The sequence below is a fragment of the Pelodiscus sinensis genome, chromosome 2, assembly GCF_049634645.1.
Source record: "Pelodiscus sinensis isolate JC-2024 chromosome 2, ASM4963464v1, whole genome shotgun sequence".
Classification (NCBI taxonomy): Eukaryota; Metazoa; Chordata; order Testudines; family Trionychidae; genus Pelodiscus; species Pelodiscus sinensis.
The window spans coordinates 72,612,845-72,635,077 of NC_134712.1; the positions used below are offsets into that span (position 1 = coordinate 72,612,845).

Here is a 22,233-nt window from a genome sequence, read left to right on the forward strand (position 1 = left end):
AATTTCATACTGATGCCATAAAGTATCAGTAAGAAATTCAGACGTTCAACAGGTTTTGAAAATCTTTGTCATTTCCTTGTTCTTTGTTAATAATAATTTTTAAGTTGTATTGCAGCTGATTTTTAAAAACTTTTCCTAGAGAACTGTGATGCTTCATACAATTTAGCTTTCTTGTAGGAAGGCCATAAATAGTTCTGTTGACTGCTATAACAGAAAAGGATTTTAGTAGTTATCTTCATAATCTGAGAAATTTGGCACAGGATTAGCTGGTTAAGAATATAGTCTTCTTTCACTGGAAAACTTATGAAAATAGAAATGTTTCATTCTTTTTAATTTGTTTCTGATTCTTCACTTGCAAATCCCAGTGTTCATTTAAATCAATGGGACTGGGGGTAGAAAAGAATGAAGGATGATCTCTATGATAGCATATGTTGAACTGTGTAATTTGTAGTATGAAATACTTAGTTCTCAGGAGACAAATTGTTTCAGTCCCTGATGGCGGATGTGGTACAGTCCTTGACTATTTCACATTACCAAAACCTCAGAGCAGATGGTATATGTGCATCTGATAATGCTTAGCTTAATAATACCATGTTTTCTCTATCAGATCGCTCAGTTAAAGCTAGTGTTCCTTGGTACAATAATTGGAAAGACACACTGATGGAACTGAATACATCCACGTTTTATTCAGGTATTTTTTTGTGATTGGTGCGGGTTTGCCAAATTGCCCTTTGTGTTCCTTTTCCATGTGCTTTGTCCACCTTTCCTTACCATCCTGCTGTAACTCTGTTCAGCACTTCTTTGGTATAGATGTATATATTCCTAATTTTTTTTTTCCAAAAATAAAAATTGTTGGTGATGGTTGTGTAATTTTTCTATTATCCATATTTCTTCTCTTGCTGCTAATTAACAAAATATTTGTGGTCATTCAATAGGGTCAAACTAAGTGCAGAACAAACAGATGGATTTCTGATATAACACTTTCCCCTTGTTTGATCACATGGAATTGTACACTGTCAGACTGCTCTAGAATTTCAAATGAATATACTTCCCTCTCTTATTTTGTCTCTATTATTCTACACAATAGTAGTGTTACTCATTTAAAAACATTCATACTAATATTAATATACAGTAGAAGTTCCTTTATGCTAGTGACATTTTCTGTGTGGATTTTATTAATTCTCAAGAGTACAGAACTTCATAAGAGTTCTTCTGTCTTAGGTAATTGTAGCAAAGAAATGAGGTAGCTCTTATTCTTAATTTTCTAATTTATAACATACAAATAACTAGAACTGTGATTTTAAATAATTTAACTTCAAGACAGTACGCTTTGTAGTTACACCTGCATTAAAAAAAACAGATTTGGTGTTGAAGTTTCCTTTTAGGAGGGTGCTAAATGCTGCCTTCTGAATGTGGTAGAAGATTGGATATACAGGCAGTCCCCGGGTAACGTACAAGATAGGGACTGTAGGTTTGTTCTTAAGTTGAATCTGTATGTAAGTCGGAACTGGTACATATTGTAGGGGAAACTCTAGCCAAACATTTCTCCAGAGCTCAGTTTTATTCTCCCACACCTCACTTCCCTCAGTCCTTTATTCTCAAGCTGAGGTGTCTGCTGAGAAAAGCCGCTCCGCGTCTCCCTGGTCTGCTGGGGGGAAGCAGCTAGTGCGGGGTTGCCTCACCCCGTTTGTAAGTAGGGATCCGATGTAAGTCGGATCCATGTAACCCGGGGACTGCCTGTACATACTTTCTGATATATGCATTTTCCTTTTACTGTATGAGCAAAATGGATAAATCAGAACTCTCATTTCTTTGGCTAAAAGTAACTAGTTTATTTTCATATGGAAAATGTTTGCTTGTTGATCGATATTTACTAATGTAATTAAATTTTCAGGTGTGCTTGGTGCGGATACTCTAAAACGTCATACATTGTAGTGAGCAATAGAGAGGATGGTGCTGCATTTTAAATACTTATTAATGCATACAGTATATTGTGATAAAGGGCTGACGTACCCTTGCTTTGTCTGTTCCTTCCTGGGACAATGTGAGGGAACTTGTTATGAGTGACAGTGTTCTAATGTGGGACACTGTCAAGTGTTTTCCCTTTCCATTATGCTTATGACACCAGCACCTGCTACCTGTACTAGAGAAATGAAAGCACTTTGTATTTCACCCACAGATTCTTGTCCTTTAAGTCTCTTTACACCTGAGTTGGTTTGTATACCACACAACTATATTAGAATAGTGGACTATATCTCTCTGCATGATGTTATATGCAGACTATGGAAAGGAAATGGATCATGAAATAACAATAATTTCCACATCCTTTCTTTTAATAACAAGCTATGTTTAATTTGAGGTAAGACAATATTGTACATTTTAGAATGTTCATATCCCAACTTTTCCTTGCACCATAAACTCTGGGCAAAAGGTTAAGATTTTAATAAGTAATCTGTGCATTACAGATGGATACTTAAATTTACATGCATATGTTTTTCAGCATTGTGTTATAACTTGAATGTTCCTGATTTTTAAATATGTACAGCAAGTTAGTGTAATATATATTAGACTTTAGGCTAAATGTAGTAGCTAGAAATGAATGTATATAGCTATATATTTTTGTAATTAAAAATAAAGCTACCTTGATTGAGCTGACATAAATATATGTGAATATAATGTTAATTTGAAAGGTTGATAAAATGCTTTACAGACTGTTCTTTTCTATATAGTTTCTTATCACTTTTCTTACCATGCCCCAAGGAGGGAGGGTTGAGTGCATTGAAGAGAGGTGGAGGCAGAATATGGCAGTGTTGTCACTAACATTACACAGGTTATTTTTTGGGGAACTGGAGAATGTTGAAAGAGTTGTTCTTCACAGCACTGCCATTTGAGAGTACAGGAGAAATTCTGGGAAGAGTGAACGTATTGTACTTAATTACATTGTTGTCTTTGATCCCTGGTGATTGAAAAATCCGCATAGTTGAGCTGTATTTAAGTTGTGGGACAGTGCTGCAACCTTATTAAAACTTCCTAATTCTTTTAATTAAAGTAATGTTACATATTCTGAAGAGTTAGTTTATGGATTTGTTTGTGCAAAAGTCATACTTTGGGATTACCTACAGATACCAAATTTTGCATAAACAATCCTGCCACTTAAATTAGCTGAATGCACTATTTTAACACCAGAATATGCCGGGTGAAAGGTTTAAATAATTTTTGTTTTTCATTGGAAAAACATCACGACTATTGTGATTAGAATTCATAAAAATATTTTCTAACAATTAAAATCAAGTTACCTATTCAACTGTCATTTTAGTGCAAAGAAAATGTTTATTGTTAAATCACAAAATTCAAATTAGTCATGGAAAGAGTAATGGAAGCTTTAGCGTTTCTGATTAAAATTTACTATGTATGGTAATTATTAAATAAAATTAATAATGTTTGAAGTTGAAATCCCTCAAATTTAAAACTGTTCTTTTACTTCTCTTTTTAAAGCACTTTAGTACAAAATATATTTCTTGAACTTTCCTATAAGGGAAGTCTCTGCCATTGTTTCTCAACTTTTTTTTTATAAAGTATCCCTTTTTAAAAAAAAAGTATAAGTACCCCTCAGTACCTACAGTTTTCAGACATAAAAATGTTTTTTCTACCATTGCAACATTTGTTTAAACAACTTAATCGTAGCCGGGTGGGCAATGAAATTTTTGGGTGTGTAAAGTACAATAATAAGTGCTGTAAAATTTAAACAAAAAATTCAGTTTTCTCCAAATTTCAGTTGTGTTGATGTACCCCTAAGGGTACTCGTATTGCTGGTTGAGAAACATTGGTCTATGCAAAATGACTTTGTCCAGTCAACATTGGATCTCACCTGCTAGTAATCTATTTTTCAGAGTTGAAAACCTTCAGTTCACACACTGACTTGTAGGAGAGCCTTGGATAGTTAGACAGTTCTATCTAAAAACTTTCTATCTAGAAAGTTTGTCTGTATTCCTTCCAGAGCTGAGATATACACAGTCCAATGAGGGTAGTTGAAATCCCCCATTATAATAGCTTTCTTTGTCTGTATAGCCTTTGTAGTCTCCCTAAACTTTTCACAGTAACTGTCACCCTCCTGGTCAGCAGATGGGTAGTACATTCCTAGTGCTCTACTTACATTGTTTAAGTATGGAATTTCTATTTGTAGTGAGTCTATGGTACAGTTTGCAAAAGCAGCGAGGAGTCCTGTGGCACCTTATGGTACAGTGTGATTCTCAAGTGTTTCATTTTACTTAACTCTGATTTCCTTTGCACATGGTGCCACTCTTCCACCAGAAAGACCTGCTGTCATTCCTCTGTATTGTGTACCTTGGTATTACTGCAGTCTGTGGATTTCCCTCATTACATCAACTGACCACAATGCTGCTTCTATTTAAGAATTGCTAAACTAGTTAGTTCACCTGTCTTAGTTTTTAGTCTTCTGGCATTACTCTATAAACCCTTGTACCTCTTCTCAATATTAGAATGTTGCATCATATGTTGTATTTAAATGAGACTCTTGACATTTCACTGTTCTTCATTAGCTCCTACCTATATGCTACCAGTTTCTTTTAACCCTAACCCTAACCCTTTTATATCCTGTTGCATAGCATAACATAATGTGGTAGAACTTCAGTTATAGTGATATCACTGGAAAAGCTAATGACATCTGCATACACCTATTGGAAGTGGGCAGTTCTATGGTAAATATAACGTTATCTATAAAATACCAGTAAATATTTGCAAAAAAAAAAAAAAAAAAACCCAAACAAACAAAAAATTAGCCATATGACAGGTCCATTTAGGCTAGAATTCTTTTCTCTGCTGGTGGCCAGTACCAGAGATTCAGAGGAATTGTATAGAACAGGACACTGGAATGATCCACTCTGTTGTTCCCTTCTGGCAGTCAGAAGTTTAGGTTGCCCCATGCATGGCATTACATTTCTGACCATCTTGGCTAATAATCATTGATGTATTTGTCTTCTGAACTTTTATGTCTTTTTTGAACCCAGTTATACTTTAAGCAATCACAACATCCCATGGCAACGAGAAAAATGTATTTATACGATTTTTAAAATCATTTTTCACTAGAATATTTAAATACAGGTTGAACTTCTGTCGTCTGGGACAGTCTGGTCTGCAGGACCAGAGAGCCCAGTGATAGAGGTTATGAATGGCTGGGAGCAGAGCCGGCCGCAGGGCCTGCAGAGGCCTCTGGAGCTCACAGCTGATGGGGGTAGCAAAGCCCAGTGGAGCTGGCAGGGCTGCTGGAGCTGGTGAGGCCTGGTGCAGTGGAGCCTGGTGGAGGAGCAGAGGAGCTCAGCAGGGAGGCTGGCGCCCCCCCTCTTCCTCACCTCACCTGGTCTGGCAAACTCCTTTTTCTGGGGATGGTCAGGTCCTGAGGGTGCTGGATCAGAGAGGTCCAACCAGTATGATTTGTTTCCAACTGCTTTTTTCATATTTGACTTATTGAAGTCACTTTCTCTAAAGTGTTCTCAAGTAAAGTAATTTCTTTGGGCTTTTGTAACTGCTGAAAATTGCTGTGGTATTCTGACATTATCTGATTGAATAAGACTTTAGATTCTTTTAACTCCATTTACAGAATTTAAGAAATTCCTTTTTAATACTTGTAGGTATTTGATTATTATCCTTTTTTAAATTCTATCTCCATAGAAATAAATTTGTTCTTGCTGTGCATACAGCATGAGTTCTCAACCCAGGGCTTGTGAACAAGTCCAGGGAGGTGGTAATTATCCCTTCATCTATGCCTAAATAGGAGTGGGGAAAGTTCCTATTTTCTTGTGTTCAGAGGTTGAAAAGTTTGAGAAACACTGAAAGAGTTCACTTCGTCATTATCCCTGTATAAAGGCTACCAAGTATTTGAAATTGTGAGTATTTCAAAACTTTATAAATTACTGCAACCATACTCTTGAAGCTGCAGCTGGAAATGAATTTTTCTCCATTCTAGTCAACGTAATTAAAATGTAACAGTTTTCTTATTTTCATGATTTTTTTCCCCCTACTGTCCGTGTATTTCCTTACTCCTAGGACAGTGGTTTTTTTTCTGATTTAGAAATGGCAGTTTTTCTTTGCTCTGTGCTCTAATTTAGAATTTATTGTACTGCATAATTATGTCCAGAAATAGATTGGTTCAACTTCTCCTCTTTACTGCAAGAATAATCCTTGCTTGTCTCCCAGGAAAGGTCAGTAAATATTTCAAGGGCTGAAAATGTGGAGCATAATAATGGCGAAGGTATTAATTTACATGCTCAGTGAGTCAATGGTTGAGCTAGGTTTAGAACTCAAAAATTCTTGGCTTCCAGGTCCATGATCTGACACCTAGGTGGTATGTGTGAAAGTTTTCAGGGATACTTAAACTTAAGTCACAATGTTTGGAAAAACTTCAGAAAAGGATTCAGTAATCTTAGTTCCCCTCTATATAATCTAAAATCAGTTTGGCTTTGAATTCTATGGAAGATGGCTATAGTAGTTTTCCTAATTCTGATTTAGGCATCTCTGTGAGTACTTGTGCTGAGTGAATCCAAGTCTTGACTATAACTCATGCTGAAGAGAGGTTATTGGAGTCTTGATTGAGTCAACAAAATCTGAAAATACGAATTATGTTGATGTTAAAAAATACTTGCCTCAAGTTAAATATGGTTTAGAAATAGAAGAGGACAGATGTGTTAATCTATTACTCTATTTATTGTCTGAAATAACATAACTTCGCAATTTCTTTCTTCCTTTATATTTTCATTAAGACTTTAAATACATTTTGTATCTTGCAGCTACTACGCCATGGTTTGAGTCTTACAGAGAGAGCTTTCTTCAGTCCATGCCTGCATCAGATCATGAATTCCTAAACCACTATGTAGCATGTATCCTTCAAGTCTTAAATATAGGCTATGGCGCTCTAAAAGTAAATGAGGTAGAATGTTACAGCTGAAATGATTGCAGGAACCTGGTACATAAGGTGTTTGGGGGGGGGGGGGGGGTTGGGTAAGTTCAAAGCAACCTGCCAGCCCTGGGCAGGGGACTGCTTCAGCCCTGTGGGACCCATAGAGGCTTCTCCTGACTATAATGGGCCTGGCCTGGCCTAGTCCCCTGCCACAGGTTACATTCTGTGACTTCTGGGGAGTGGGGTTGGCAGGGGTTGCTGTCCCACTCCCAGGGTGCTGGCTACAGAGCATGCAGTCAAGTGCTGTCCTCAGGAGCGGGGCTCTGCAGTATAAAGCTAGGCTAAGACTTTTAGCAGTTACACAGTTACCTTTTTAAATGACTTTTACATCCCTACTTATTGCCAGTATACCTTTATGAAACTGAGATGTTACAAAAGATTGGGATATATTCACTGTCCAATTTGATTTTATGCTGCACTATTAAACAAATTCAGACTTCATGGGATAAAGTCCAAAATCTATGTTTATCTTAATTCCCATTCAAACCAAAACTAATACAAAACCAAACAGGATAGGCATTGAGAATTCTATGGTGATTTCTGACATCACTTTTTAAATGTCTGTAAGTGGCTTGGAAACCATTTTTTACATGTACTTATGCCAGCAAAGAGATTTTAATTAGTGTAGAATTTATTCTTTCTTTGGCAAAAGGCAAGAAGTTCAAAACTGTAGAAGTGTTGCATGATTCTGTTAAAAAAAAATCACAAAATCTTGTTTTCTCCCCACCCCCAAAATAGCCCCACATAAAAGGCATTAGTATTGAAAATAGTGGGACACCTTAACTTCATCTTTATGGTTTATATAGCCCTTATTAAAATTTGAAAGTTCCAGATACTCTTTCAAGTTGTCAGCTTAAAGCTGGATCAATAGTATAGGAAACAGAAGCAAATATTTTCAAAATTAAGGTAGAAAATTAAGCTCTTAAAATATAACACTTCTGAAAATCAGACACTATGTTTAGATACAACTTTAGGGTTCCTGCAAAAAAAAAAAATTGTTTAGGATTCCGTGGTATGTTTAGTAAGACTGGCATTGGGACACGAGGCAATTTTTTTAAGCAAGCTTTTTTTTTCCCCTTCCTTTCTCATTCTTATCCTTGTAAAACGCACATGTTCCTTTGGAATATAGTTCAGTTACTATGCCATGCATATGGACAAACAAATGTTTATTTTAATCTCTTGATGTCTTTACTTGTGAACTGATTGTTTCTTCAAAGTACTAGTGATTAGGTTATTTTCTTTACATATTTAAATTAATAAGTGGCATCTGGATGCTATTTCAAAAACTCATACGTTAGACAGATTTAAGCTCCTGCCAATTTTTTTATACAGATATTAAAGAATAAATTCTACACTAATTAAAATCTTAAGTCTAGCATTATAATTTACCAGTGATGTGTAGCTGACATCTTAACATTTATAAATACAGGCAGTCCCCGGGTTACGTACAAGATAGGGACTGTAGGTTTGTTCTTAAGTTGAATTTGTATGTAAGTCGGAACTGGTACATATTGTAGGGGAAACTCTAGCCAAACATTTCTCCAGAGCTCAGTTTTATTCTCCCACACCTCACTTCCCTCAGTCCTTTATTCTCAAGCTGAGGTGTCTGGTGAGAAAAGCCGCTCCGCGTCTCCCTGGTCTGCTGGGGGGAGCGCTAGCTTCGCGTCTCCCTGGTCTGCTGGGAGGAAGCAGCTAGTGCGGGGTTGCCTCACCCCGTTTGTAAGTAGGGATCCGATGTAAGTCGGATCCATGTAACCCGGGGACTGCCTGTATGTACTTGTTTAAGTTACTTGGCAAAATTTGTTGCAAATACTTTTTTGCAGCATCAAAATGGGCAATTACACGACCATTCACAATAAAAGCTGAAAGCCCTGTGACAACTGGAAAGCTCTGTAAACTGGCGTTTCTGATCTTCATTGAAAGTTTGATTGATAGTTTGGTTGGTGTGGGAATAGCAGCCTCCCTGCCTGGCTCTGCATGACTCCCCAGAATCTATAACGTATCTCTGCTGCTGGGTGTAGGAACAGCCACGAGGGCTCCATGCTCTGACTAGGAAGGTAAGTGACTAGTAAATGACTAGTTGAGTAGTCAAATCGCTACTTGCTCCCCCATCCTCTGTATCAGAGGCAGCAGGGTGAGAGGGAGCAAGAACCAGTGCTGGGGGGGAAGATGGCTTAAAACAGGTCTGCACAACATGCGGCCTGCAGGGGCTCACTGTGCGGCCCATGACGACTACGGGCGGCGTGGCCCCATCTGATCCGCCGACTGGGCGGAGGAGCAGAGCACCGCCGGGGAGGGGGAAGTTCAGCGATTATCACCGCTGGGCTGCCTGCGTGCATCGTGACATCATGGCTGGCAACTGCTGGATTCAAAAAGGCTCCAGCAGCCCCACAAACTGGAAGGCAGAAGCCAGGTAGGGGAGGGGAAGGGGCTTGTGCTGAGGAGAGGGAGGCAGGTGAGGAGAAAGGGGAAGGCACCAAGGGGCTGGGTGCAGGAGAGAGAAATGCCAGGAGGCCAAGTGGAGACAATGAGGAAAAGGGCAGGAGGGGAGGTGTCAGTGGAAGGGGGGACAAGGTGCTGCTGGGAGAGGAAAGGGTAAGGGCATTGGGAGTCATATGTTGTGCAGGCCTGTTTTAATTGAAACATTCTTAATAAAGTATCACCCTTCCCCTCCAAACCTACCCTTGTGGCCTGCAGCTGTTTCCTTTGGAGTAATATGGCCCTTGCTGCTTTCCTAGTTGTGCAGGCCTGGCTTAAAAGCTGGCTCCCCCCAGCGCACTCTCCGCAGTGTTCTGAGCAGGAGAGGTAGAGGCGCCGGGTGGTGGACCTACACCCACTGCCTCTCTGCCTTTTTAAATGTAGTAGGAGCCACCTGGAGGTAAGCTCCTGGAACCCACCTCCCCTTATTGGCTAATCATGTAGTTAATGCAAATTGTGTGGGCTACACAATTAGTCAGTTACCCGCTTCTTAACATCCTTAGTACTGACTCTGGCTGTTGTCTGAGAACTTCAGCCAATTGGTCCCATCCCTGCAGCTCCTCACTCAGAACTCTTAGTTAACTAGAATATTTGACTGACTGGAACCCCTGCTAACGAAGTTTTTAGTATATATAGATGCAACTTGAAATGTAGTAAAGCAAGTTGGCTTTATCATCGTGAATTGATTGTTCTTTGCATTTGTGATACGATCATATCCTCAACGTGAATTCAGGTATGCTTGTAGTTTCTTCTGGTGAAACTGAACCTGTGGAGCAATTTCTGAAGCTATCACAAGAACAGCACAGAATTCAGCACAGCAGTGAATATGCATATCCAAAATGGTTTACACCAAACACACTCAAATATTATGTATTGCTGCATGATGTAAGTGCAGGAGAGGAACAAAGGTTAGATTTTATCTTTTACCTTATGAATTTATTGAATATTCAAAAAATGCTTTTTTTGCTGAAATGCTGACTATACATTAATCTGTGTGCATGTGCACAGAATATTCAGTTGCCTGTATTAATGATTAACCAGTACTGAGACTGATGTCTAGGCATATTTACTTAGTTAATATTTTCTCTCAAACTTCATTGTGTATTTAATATGCACATACTAAAATACCCAATTCTGGTGTTACAAAGTAGGCATTATCTAGCATCTTCAATTTCTAAAATGAATTGTCTTAATTGTCTGCATCTTGTATTGAAACCTGTTACCTTTTTTATTTAACTTGACTGCCTTTTGCTATATTGTAGACCAGCATGTTTTCGAAGGAAAAAAAGCCTAATTAGTTAGTGTCTCTAATTTTGAGAGATTAAAGGTGTTGGTTAGAGTGGTACTATGGAAAAAGGAGATGTTTCCATTGTTAAGGTGATATGAGCCCCACCTCTGTCTTTGTTTTGCAGCTATTCCTCATTAAATGCTTTATCATAAACGAATGGTTTTGTATTGTAATCTAATGGGCTACCATAATGCATTTGGTAGTTTGCTACTACATTTGTCCACAGGTCAATAGGAGTGCAAGTAATAGGACTGAGATAACAGTATCCCTGCTTGTTTCTTTTAATCTGTTGTTGTCTGATCTCCTCTCTAGCTTCTACCTTTTCTTGTTGCCTTCCTTTTTCCCACCTTATTCTTATACTGCTTATTCTATAGAATATAGAAACTAAGTAAGCAAATAGTAGCAGTTACAACTAGTCAGTTTCTCTTTGCACACCACCTGGGGTAAACAGTTTCTGCACTGGAGTTTATATAAAGTGTACCTAGAGTGGTAATAGAAGACATAGCTGATAGGAGGAATTTTGTAGATGTTGGTGTGAGATTTGCAAGCAATCTGTGGCAGAAATACAGTAGAAAATTTGTAAATTAGTCTTGCTCCACAACTTTTGTCTGGCAGGAAGTCCATGAAAACTATTTTTAAAGTTCTGCAAGAAAGCTAATTCCAGTTTGAGACAACCTGACTTTATTTGTTATTTCGTTTCAGAGCTGACTCAGTATATGAAGAAATGAAGCAGAGATATGGAACTCAGGGTTGCTATTTACTTAAAATAAATTCTCGAGGATCTAACAGAGGAGCAGATGAACAGATACCAGATCCTTGGAGTCAATATCTCCAGAAAAACAGTATCCAAAATCCGGTATGTGTTAACAGATGTTTGAAACCTACACTGCAATAACTATTGTAATCACGTTGGCTAACTTTTTTATTTCTGCAATTTTATCACGGCTGTCTATTCATAGTCTATAATAGTGCCATGATTAATCATTCACCAGAGTATTCCCAAACTTGAAAATAGAATAAGATTGATTTTCCAACTAATTTTGTTTCTGAGAGCTCTTCATTCATAGGACTTATGCTTACATGCCATTTAAATATGTAAAATTGATTATTGGAGTGGTAGAATCCTTGAACACCAAGAGAAATCATCTGTACACTTTTGTAAGTTTCTCCAGTTATTTTGCCCTCCAAGTAGTTAACAGCACAAGCATTTTCTTCATTATTATTTTCTGGAAGTTTCTTCAGGGTAGTTTTCTTCCCCTCAGTTAAGATTTTTGGAAGTGTAGGAAAAGAGTGAACAAAAAGACCAAGAGGAAACAAAGTGCTTCTTAAGTGCTGAAGTCTTGCAGCCAGTTTGATAGTATCTATCTGCTTTTGATGTCTGGACTTTTAATAGTGGTGCATGTCGGTCTCTGAGGTATTTAACATTCTCTTCCTCAGACACCTGAAATACAGATCTGACAGCCAGAGAACCTCTAATGCAGAAGTGTCCCTGTACTGTTCTCTCATTTGGGGATTAACTCACCTTTTTTTTTCCCCAGCTGAATCTTCACTGATAGAAAGTATTTCACTCGTCTATTTGGGGAGTCCCTCCCCCATTTCTGCTAAATATACGGTGTCACCTGAAATGTAATAGAATTGTTGTTAAAGCTACTCTGGTTCTGTCACTGAAGGCTGAAGTTGTTCCTACTTCCTCTATTTGATATAGAAGTCTGTAAAATGTGCTGCTTTTTTTCTAATGAACTAACTTCAAGTGATCCAGCTGTCATGAACTTGAACCTTTTCTGAACTTCTCATCTGTCTCGGATTCTCTGACTTTTTTCATACTTCAAGGCAATTTTTCAAAGCTATGAGTTAGTGGTTGAAAGCTAACTACTTAGAGGAACATTGATTTTAAAATATGATTTGATACCGCTTCCTAAAATGTAGTAGCTGAATAATCAAACTTCCAAGGGGAGAATTGGCAGGAAATACTAATGATTTGAAATCGGCTTTTTAAAAACTAACTCTGCTAATATTCTTTGTTTTTCCTGGTAGGAATCTTATGAAGATGGTCCATGTACAGTAATTGCGAATAAGAATGCTGACCACTTAATATCAGATGGCTTAGATAATGACATCAGAGGTATTTTTGTAACTTTTAACACTAACATTTTGAACAAAAATTATTGTAAGCATGTAATTAAGTTTATTTTAGGAGTATGACACAATTTTGGCAATCCACAAACTAAAATTGGAATTCTTTCTTGGAAAGTTTATTGCATTGTAATGTTTAAATACAAAGTAACACCTGGAAGATTACATTATGACAAGGTCTGACATTATGGTGTCATGAGATGTTAACTAATGCATATTTGTATAAATGTGTAACCATTGGATTTGTAGTGATTATATGTTTACGTGTGTGTGTGGGGGGAGGGAGGTAGGAGCTGCTGCTCGTGGTGAGCCTTAAGGTGGCTCTCCCCTAGCACCAGCTCCCCTCTCCCCACGCTGCTGCCTCTGTGGGAAGCAGCAGGGGGGGTCGGGGTGGGGGCGGTGGGGGAAGGAGCACAAGTGTTTCCATGGGAGCTGGTGTTTGGGGGGGAACTGGCTTTAAAGCTGGATCATTCAATAAGGCTACGTCTACAGTGCAGGCTTCTTGGACAAGAACTGTTTTGCACAAGAGTTCTTGTGCAAAAGACCTTCCACAAGAGCGCGTCCACACTGCCATTTGCTTTTGTGCAAGAGATGTGCTTTTGCACAAGGGCGTCCATGGCAGTGTGGATGCTCTCTTGCGCAAGAAAGCTCTAATGGCCATTTTAGCCATAGGGATTTCTTGCACAAGAAATTCATGTTGCCTGTCTACACTGCCTTCTTCTGGAAGAGCTCTTGCGGAAGAGGGCTTATTCCTCGTGGGGAGAGGAATAACTCTTCCGGAAGAAGCCCTGTTTTCCGATTCTGTACTGTAAATGAACTTGCACAAGAACACGCGTGCAGTGTAGATGCTCTGCAAGTTTTTTCACAAGAATGGCTGTTCTTGTGCAAAAAGCCTGCAATGTAGATGTAGCCTGATTGTTCTGTTTGCTTCTTCTGAAGCATCTGACATTGGCCACTGTCAAAAGACAGGGCACTGGGCTAGATGGCCTTGACTCAGTGAGGACATTTGTGTGTTCTTAAATCACTTTGCTTCTCCCTCTGTGCCTCTCCCATCATGGTCAGAGCTTTCAAGAGGATTCTAGGTCTTGGTGCTATGTGCTCTATTGACAGTCTGGTCAGTCCAGGTTTAGGAGAGAAGCTTCCATTTTACAGTTTGGCACAACTAATAGATTACTTGAATAACTTACCATACACATGCATTTAATGAAGATTTGGATAAGGGAAGTTAGTGATCATATGTGTGACAGGCTAGAACATAAGCTTGTAAAGATGACTTAAAATCTAAATTTTTGTTTTCAGGAAATAACTGAATGTACAACTAGTGAAATAGAACCTTTTATTTTTCAGTAGATGGTTTATCAAATAACTTTAAGGCTCACCCCCTCCAACTGGATCATCTCAGTGATACTAGTAGCAGTTTTGATGGCACTGATTACATAAAGAATACGGCATCACTGCATGAGTTAAAGAAGACAAGTTCTGGGACTCCTCATGGTACATGTTTAACACTCACAGATCATGATCGAATTAGACAATTTATACAGGAGTTCACATTTAGGGGTCTTTTGCCACATATAGAGAAAACAATTCGACAGCTTAATGATCAGGTAAGTCGTTGAAATTTTTGTCTATTTAATGTGGCGAGCGGAATCAGTTGTAGCATGGATCTGATCATCCAAAAGACTTTTAATCTAAAATAGGTTTATGTCCTTCCATATCTATTAATTATTGTCAAATATTTTGATTACTCAGTCTTATGTCCGCATCAAATTTGATTTTTCATTGGCTGGTATGTATAATTAACGCATGGATATGAAAAATCATCACTTTTATGTTTTATGGTAATTTTAGTGTTTGATACTTTTTCAAATATACAGTAATAAAAGTAGGCATTTTAATCTTTAACCTATAACTTCCAATAGTTCAGCTCTTTAGGTTAAAAACACTTCATCTAATTTTTGGAAACATACTAGTTTGCTCATCTAACATTACCCAAAACTAAATCACAAAAACTTGTAACATCATGTTAACACATCTATTTGTACACCAGCATTTTGGTGATATCATAGATGTAACATAATGTAGTTAATTTAGCGAAGCCAGTAACTTCTTTTCCACTTTCAAGGGTATAATGCGTGTTGAAGTACTTCAGATGCACTAAACATTAATAAGGCCGTAGAGCAGTTTTTAAACTAAGAGATGGGGGAAAGCCGATTGGTGCGGAGATGCACGTAAATCGGAGAGAGACTTCTCTTAGAGGAGAATCCGTTGATAGAGAATCTCTAAGCTGTAGTCAGAAAGAGAGGAGGGGAGAGGGCAAACCATTGGCCAGAGCTGACAAACAACTGCATACAAAGGAATCCAATGCATCAGGGAAGGGCAGACAAATAACCAGTGGCAAATTTTTAAAGTGCTTGTACACAAATGCTAGGAGTCTGACTAATAAGCTGGGTGAACTAGAGTACCTCGTATTAAATGAGGAGATAGACATAATAGGCATCACGGAAACCTGGTGGAATGAGGAAAATCTGTGGGGCACGATCATACCGGGATATAAAATATATAGAAAGGATAGAGCAGGCCGGGTGGGTGGCGGAGTGGCACTGTATGTGAAAGAATGTAGAATCAAATGAAATAAAAATATTAAGTGAATCAACATGTTCCATAGAATCGCTATGGATAGAAATTCCATGCTCCAATAATAAGAAATTAGCAGTAGGGATATATTACCGACCACCTGACCAGGACAGCGATACTGACATAGAAATGCTGAGGGAGATTAGAGAGGCTACCAAAATAGAGAACTCTATAATAATGGGGGATTTTAATTACCCCCATATTGACTGGATACATGTCACCTCAGGAAGAGAAGTGGAGATAAAATTTCTCAATGGCTTAAATGACTGCTTCTTGGAGCAGCTAGTGCAGGAACCTACAAGGGGAGAGGCAATTCTCAATTTAGTCCTGGGTGGAGTGCAGGATCAGGTCCAGGATATAACCGTTACAGGACCGCTTGGGAATAGTGACCATAATATAATAACATTCAACATTCCTGTGGTGGGAAGAACACCTCAGCAGTCCAGTACCCTGGCATTAAATTTCAAAAAGGGGAATTACGCAAAAATGAGGAGGTTAGTTAAACAGAAATTAAAAGGCACAGTGACTAGAGCCAAATCCCTGAAAGCTGCATGGAAACTTTTTAAAGATACCATAATAGAGGCCCAACTTAAATGTATACCCCAAATTAAAAAACATAGCAAGAGACCTAAAAAAGAGTCACCGTGGCTTAACCACCATGTAAAAGAAGCAGTGAGGGACAAAAAGGTATCTTTTAAGAAGTGGAAGTCCAGTCCTAGTGAGATAAATAGAAAGGAACATAAACACTGTCACATCAAGTGTAAACATGTAATAAGAAAAGCAAAAAAAAGACTTTGAGGAACAGCTAGCCAAAAACTCAAAAAGAAATAACAAAATGTTTAAGTACATTAGAAGCAGGAAGCCTGCTAAAAAGCCTGTGGGTCCCCTAGATGATCGAGCTATAAAAGGAGCAATCAAGGACGATAAAGCCATTGCGGAGAAACTAAATGATTTCTTTGCTTCAGTCTTCACGGCTGAGGACGTTGGGGAGATTCCTGAATCTGCACCGTGCTTTGTGGGTGATGAATCTGAGGAACTGTCCCGGATTGAAGTGTCATTAGAGGAGGTTTTGGAACAAATAGAAAAACTTAATGTTAACAAATCTCCGGGACCGGATGGCATTCATCCAGGGGTTCTAAAAGAACTTAAATGGGAAATTGCTGACCTATTATCTGTGGTTTGTAACCTATCCTTTAAATCTGCTTCCGTACCTAATGACTGGAAGGTAGCCAACGTGACACCAATATTTAAAAAGGGCTCTTAGAGGCGATCCTGGCAATTACAGACCGGTAAGTCTAACTTCAGTACCGGGCAAATTAGTCGAAACAATAGTAAAGAATAAAATTGTGAAGCATGTAGAAGAACATAATTTGTTGGACAAAAGTCAGCATGGTTTCTGTAAAGGGAAATCCTGTCTTACTAATCTATTAGAGTTCTTTGAAGGGGTTAACAAACATGCGGACAAGGGGGATCCAGTAGATATAGTATACTTGGATTTTCAGAAAGCCTTTGACAAGGTCCCTCACCAAAGGCTCTTGTGTAAATTACATGGCCATGGGATAAGAGGGAAGGTCCTTTCTTGGATTGAGAACTGGTTAAAAGACAGGAAACAAAGGGTAGGAATAAATGGTAAATTTTCAGATTGGAGAGGGGTAGCTAGTGGTGTCCCCCAAGGGTCAGTCCTGGGACCAATCCTTTTCAACATTCATAAATGATCTGGAGAAAGGGGTAAGCAGTGAGTAAAGTTTGCAGATGATACCAGACTGTTTAGGATATTCAAGACAGAAGCAGACTGTGAGGGACTCCAAGAAGATCTCACCAAACTGAGTGATTGGGCAACAAAATGGCAAATGAAATTTAATGTGGATAAGTGTAAAGTAATGCACATTGGGAAAAATAACCCCAACTATATGTACAGTATGATGGGGGCTAATTTGGCTACAACAAATCAGGAAAGATAGTGGAGTTATCGTGGACAGTTCTCTGATAAATTCCACACAGTGTGCAGCGGCGGTCAAAAAGGCAAATAGGATGCTAGGAATTATTAGGAAAGGGATAGAAAATAAGACCCAGAATATCTTACTGCCCCTGTGTAAAACTATGGTACGCCCACATCTTGAATACTGTATACAGATGTGGTCTCCTCACCTCAAAAAATATATTTTGGCCTTGGAAAGGGTTCAGAAAAGGGCAACTAAAATGATTAGGGGTTTGGAACGGGTCCCATATGAGGAGAGGCTAAAGAGACTGGGACTTTTCAGTTTAGAAAAGAGGAGACTGAAGGGGGATATGATAGAGGTCTATAAAATCATGAGTGGTGTGGAGAGGGCTGATAAAGAAAAGTTATTTATTAGTTCCCATAATAGAAGAACTAGAGGACACCAAATTAAAGTAATGGGTAGCAGGTTTAAAACTAATAAAAGGAAGTTCTTCTTCACACAGCGTGTTGTCAACCTGTGGAACTCCTTGCCAGAGGAGGCTGTGAAGGCTAGGACTATAATAGAGTTTAAAGAGAAGCTGGATAAATTCATGGAGGTTAGGTCCATAAAAGGCTATTAGCCAGGGGATAAAATGGTGTCCTTGGCCTCTGTTTGTCAGAGGCTAGAGAGGGATGGCAGGAGACAAATCGCTTGATCATTGTCTTCGGTCCACCCTCTCTGGGGCACCTGGTGCTGGCCACTGTCAGTAGACAGGATACTGGGGTAGGTGGACCATTGGTCTGACCCAGTACGGCCGTTCTTATGTTCTTAGAGCACAGAGATTTTTTTTTTTCCACAGCCTTGAGATATTTGACTTCTCAGTGCAAAAGAATGTTCACTAGCAATGATGATCAAAACCATTTACTTTCATCTGTGACTGGCTACAGTATTGTGCCCCTTCCTGTTTGCTTTGCTCTGGATGTAGGTTTCAACTCTTAGGCTATGTCTACACTGCTGGCTTTTGCCAGCAGAGAGTATGCAAATGAAATGCTGATTAGCTTATTGTCATGCTTCATTTGCATAATCTATTTGAGCTGTTTTTGTGCAAAAACAAGCAGTGTGGACGTTTCCTTTTTGTGCAAAAAACCCTTTTTGTGCAAGATCTTTATGCCTCTCCCGGTTCAGCCTGGTGCCCCGTTTACCAGGGCGTGCACATGCGCAATGCGGCTCTTGCTCAGTGCGGGGCTGGCGAGCAGCTTTCGCCACGGTTCATCAGGCCCTGCCTATGTATATATGTAAATGACTATGGAATTGCCTGAGCTGTACTATTTTATCTGCCAGGTACTCCCAGACATTTAGCAATACAGTTGCAGCCTAAGTAGGTCACATCTGGTGGTCTCCAGGCCTTTTCCTAGCATCACCAGACAAAGGCATGCATTTAAAAAGTGTATTTTATTTGTAAAACAACATTAACAAACTTTTTAGGGCTGTTAAAAGTTTACTTCATTTAAATATATTTGCCTCTAACACTCTTCACTTCATTTAAAACAAACAAGCAAACTAACTCTTTCTCCCCAGTTCTCAAAAGTTTTAAAAATATTTCCCACTGGTACAGCTCAACAGGAGGGTGTACTAGTCTGGAAAAGGCAGCCGCAGTCAGCAACATAAAACCTTGCTCAAAGCAGGGCTGATCAATGAACATGGCATATAGAATCACTAGTAGTTGCGAGAGCATTTTACATACTGTACAGTGATGGAAAAACTTTACCTGAGAGCCTAATGTAGTTAAGACCTAATCTGGAATCAGACCTAACCCAGATATGAAAGTGTCCTCTCAACTTGTGTTGGGGACTAAACACAATAAAGAAACCAATATATAGTAATCAAGAAAAGATGGTAAATAATTAAATTGGTACAAGTTTTCTAAAATTTAATTAGTCTTACAAAATAAACTGTACTGTTGTAACTTCCTTTTATATTGGTATAAGTACATCTATGTGAAGGGTTGTACTGCTTTCACTATATCAGTTTTTGTACAGGTTTAAAAACAATGTACCCTCACCTCAATACAGCTTTGATATTCTGGATGTATCTGGCTGTACTGACAATTTTTATTATTTCTATTCAAAAGGAATCCATACCGTATATTCCGGCGTACAAGACGACCTCTGATGTTAAAAAACAACCTCCAAAAATCGGGGGTCGTCTTGTACACCGGGTATACATCCCAGGCGCGCCTGGGCTGCCCCGCCGCCGGGGCTTCCCCCGAGGCTTTCAAAGCCGCGGAGGAGCTCCGGCGGGGGGGCAGCCCAGGCGCGCCTGGGATGCCTCGCTGCCGGCTTCCCCCGAGGCTTTCAAAGCTGCTGCGGCTTTGCTCCCGGTGCCTCTGGTCTGCTGGGGACCATCTCCAGCAGACCAGGGACACCGGGAGCAAAGGAGGCGGAGGAGCGCTGGGGTATAAGATGAAACCCTATCTTTTAATTAAAAAAATAGGGGGTCGTCTTATACGCCCAGTTGCCCTATACGCCGGAAAATACGGTACTTTGTTGCAGTTAATTCAGTTACATCATTGGCTTGTTATAATTTTCTTTTCCAGTTAATATCCAGGAAAGGTTTGAGTCGATCGCTATTTTCTGCAACAAAAAAATGGTTTAGTGGCAGTAAAGTTCCAGAAAAAAGTATAAATGAGCTGAAAAATACATCTGGATTGTTGTAAGTAAAACAATTCTTCTTTCATTTTCAAGTTTCAATGAAAATACGAAACTGTGTTTTGAGTAACTTATGATTTCAGGAGCTATCTAATTAGAACGATCTAAGTTTGAGTCTGACTTGAGCAAAATGTTGGTAACATGAATGTTTGTGATGTTTTTTCTCAAGTTCATATATTTTTAGTAAATACAAAGCATAGCAGAATTTCATTTGGTCTTAAATGTTTTTCCTAACCTGAATTAAAAGAGCGTGTGAGAAGTTTTAAAGTCTAGTTTTGCTGTAGAACAAATTAGTTTTACTAATGTAAACTTTGTTTTTTTTTTAATTAAAATGTTTTTACAAAAAATTTCCATGCCACAAGGAGGGAGGAACATGTCTTAAGAGAAATTAGATTATCCATGGCCATATCAAAAAATTGCACTGATTTAACTTAAAACAGTTTAAAGGCTGATTTAGTTAAAGTGGTTCGAATCCATTGGTGCATGTAGTTGTTTTAGTGGAAACATCTTATTCCATTTTATCTTAAACTTGTTCCTAATAAGCATGGAAACTAAACTGACATAAGCCTGGCTTTGACTAACATGAATGTTGATACACCTTGTTTTTGGATTTAAAATATATATAAGGTAAGCCAGAGTAACTTTTGAGCACTAGAATAAGAAATCTGCCTATTATGTAAGGACAAGCATTGCCCTTAGCCACAGAGCTTGATGTTGTTGCCAAGATAATCCTGTGCCACATTGGGTTCTCCCAGATTTTCTCTTAATTCTCGCTCCCAAAATATATTTGCCTCTAACACTCATATTGGGGCTGGTAAGTTTTACCAGAGGATCAAACATACTAGCCACAGACAGTTACGAGTGGTGTAAAGCCTTGCTGTCCAGTAATGTCTGTGACCTGAAATTGGGAAAGGAGCTTTGAGTATACTAGAATTTTTACTGCCAGGCAGTGTGTGGATGCTGCTCAGAACACCTCTTTCATATCCCTCTATCCTTAGTAGAATTTGCATTGGTTTAAAAACTGGCATGGCCATATGCATTTTTTTTCAAACTGGTTATTGTTTAGCTTATGCCTATAAGCATATGGATGAAAGCTAAACCTAGAATAAGCCAATATTTAAACTGAGAAGACTGGGAATGGCATTAGACACGGTGCAGAAGAGACTGGACTTCCTGATGATGTCACCTCTTTGAGTTTTGGCCAAAAATTGAAGAGGTAGACTTACTTGATTTTCATGAAAGCGTAGGGGTCAGCTTATTCACGGATCTGTGTGACCGAAGGGTGCGTGCGGGGGTGCAGGAGCAGGCTGGGCATAATGACCATATTTTCTGAACCAGCTGCAACTAGGGAGAACAGTTTAATTTAAATTATTAAACAGATTAAGCATTTTAACTTTCTCATGTTAGTTTATCCAACTTCATTTTATATAAAGTAAAATGTTAATGTATACCCAACACCAAAGTTTTCAATAGTAATAGAGAGGTAGCCGTGTTAGTCTGATCTTGCTAAAACAAAAGGAAAAACTATGTAGCACTTTGAAGACTAACAAGATGGTTTAATAGGTGATGAGCTATCATGGGCCAAACCCACTTCCTCAGATCATATTCTGGAAGAGATTTGGCATGACCATAAATGCCAAAGGAATACAATGAAAAACGTGAACACATTATTAAACTGACAAATCAGATTTAGTACAGAAGGTAGGGTGAGGGAGAGGAAGGGAGGGAATAGCTATTTGAGTCAATGAATGGCTAATCGGGGTGATGAAATGGGGAAGCCAACTTTGTAATGGGTAAGGTAATTAGCATCTTTGTTAAGGCCCATTCATAAAGTGTCATGATCTGAGGAAGTGGGTCTGGCCCATGAAAGCTCGTCACCTAATAAACCATCTTGTAAGTCTTCAAAGTGCTACATAGTTTTTCCTTTTGTTTTAAAAGGTTTCAGTGTTGTCTTTATGGCAGGAGTGGGGAACCTTTTTGGGGTCATGGGACATTGACCCACAGAAAAATCAGTTGGGGATCTCACAAATGAAAAGTAAAAAATAACTTCTCCAAAAACCCCCAGCTCTCACTGATGTGGGCCCCAAACGACACCTT

The 22,233-nt window shown here is 38.9% G+C and overlaps 1 protein-coding gene across 8 annotated transcripts in view; it reads left to right on the forward strand.

The window, feature by feature from the left end:
- Positions 1–22,233, forward strand: part of TRAPPC8 (trafficking protein particle complex subunit 8) — a 102,456-nt gene that overhangs the window by 23,784 nt on the left and 56,439 nt on the right. For 2 of the 8 annotated variants that reach the window (XM_075920768.1, XM_014568782.2), the window contains exons 3-9: positions 608–691; positions 6,804–6,893; positions 10,185–10,359; positions 11,442–11,595; positions 12,774–12,861; positions 14,220–14,479; positions 20,025–20,140. In XM_075920768.1, the coding sequence (XP_075776883.1) occupies positions 608–691; positions 6,804–6,893; positions 10,185–10,359; positions 11,442–11,595; positions 12,774–12,861; positions 14,220–14,479; positions 20,025–20,140 (967 nt within the window). The remainder of the gene's footprint in view (positions 1–607; positions 692–6,803; positions 6,894–10,184; positions 10,360–11,441; positions 11,596–12,773; positions 12,862–14,219; positions 14,480–20,024; positions 20,141–22,233) is intronic. The other 6 variants (XM_075920767.1, XM_075920773.1, XM_075920772.1 and 3 more) reach the window with 3 other exon arrangements.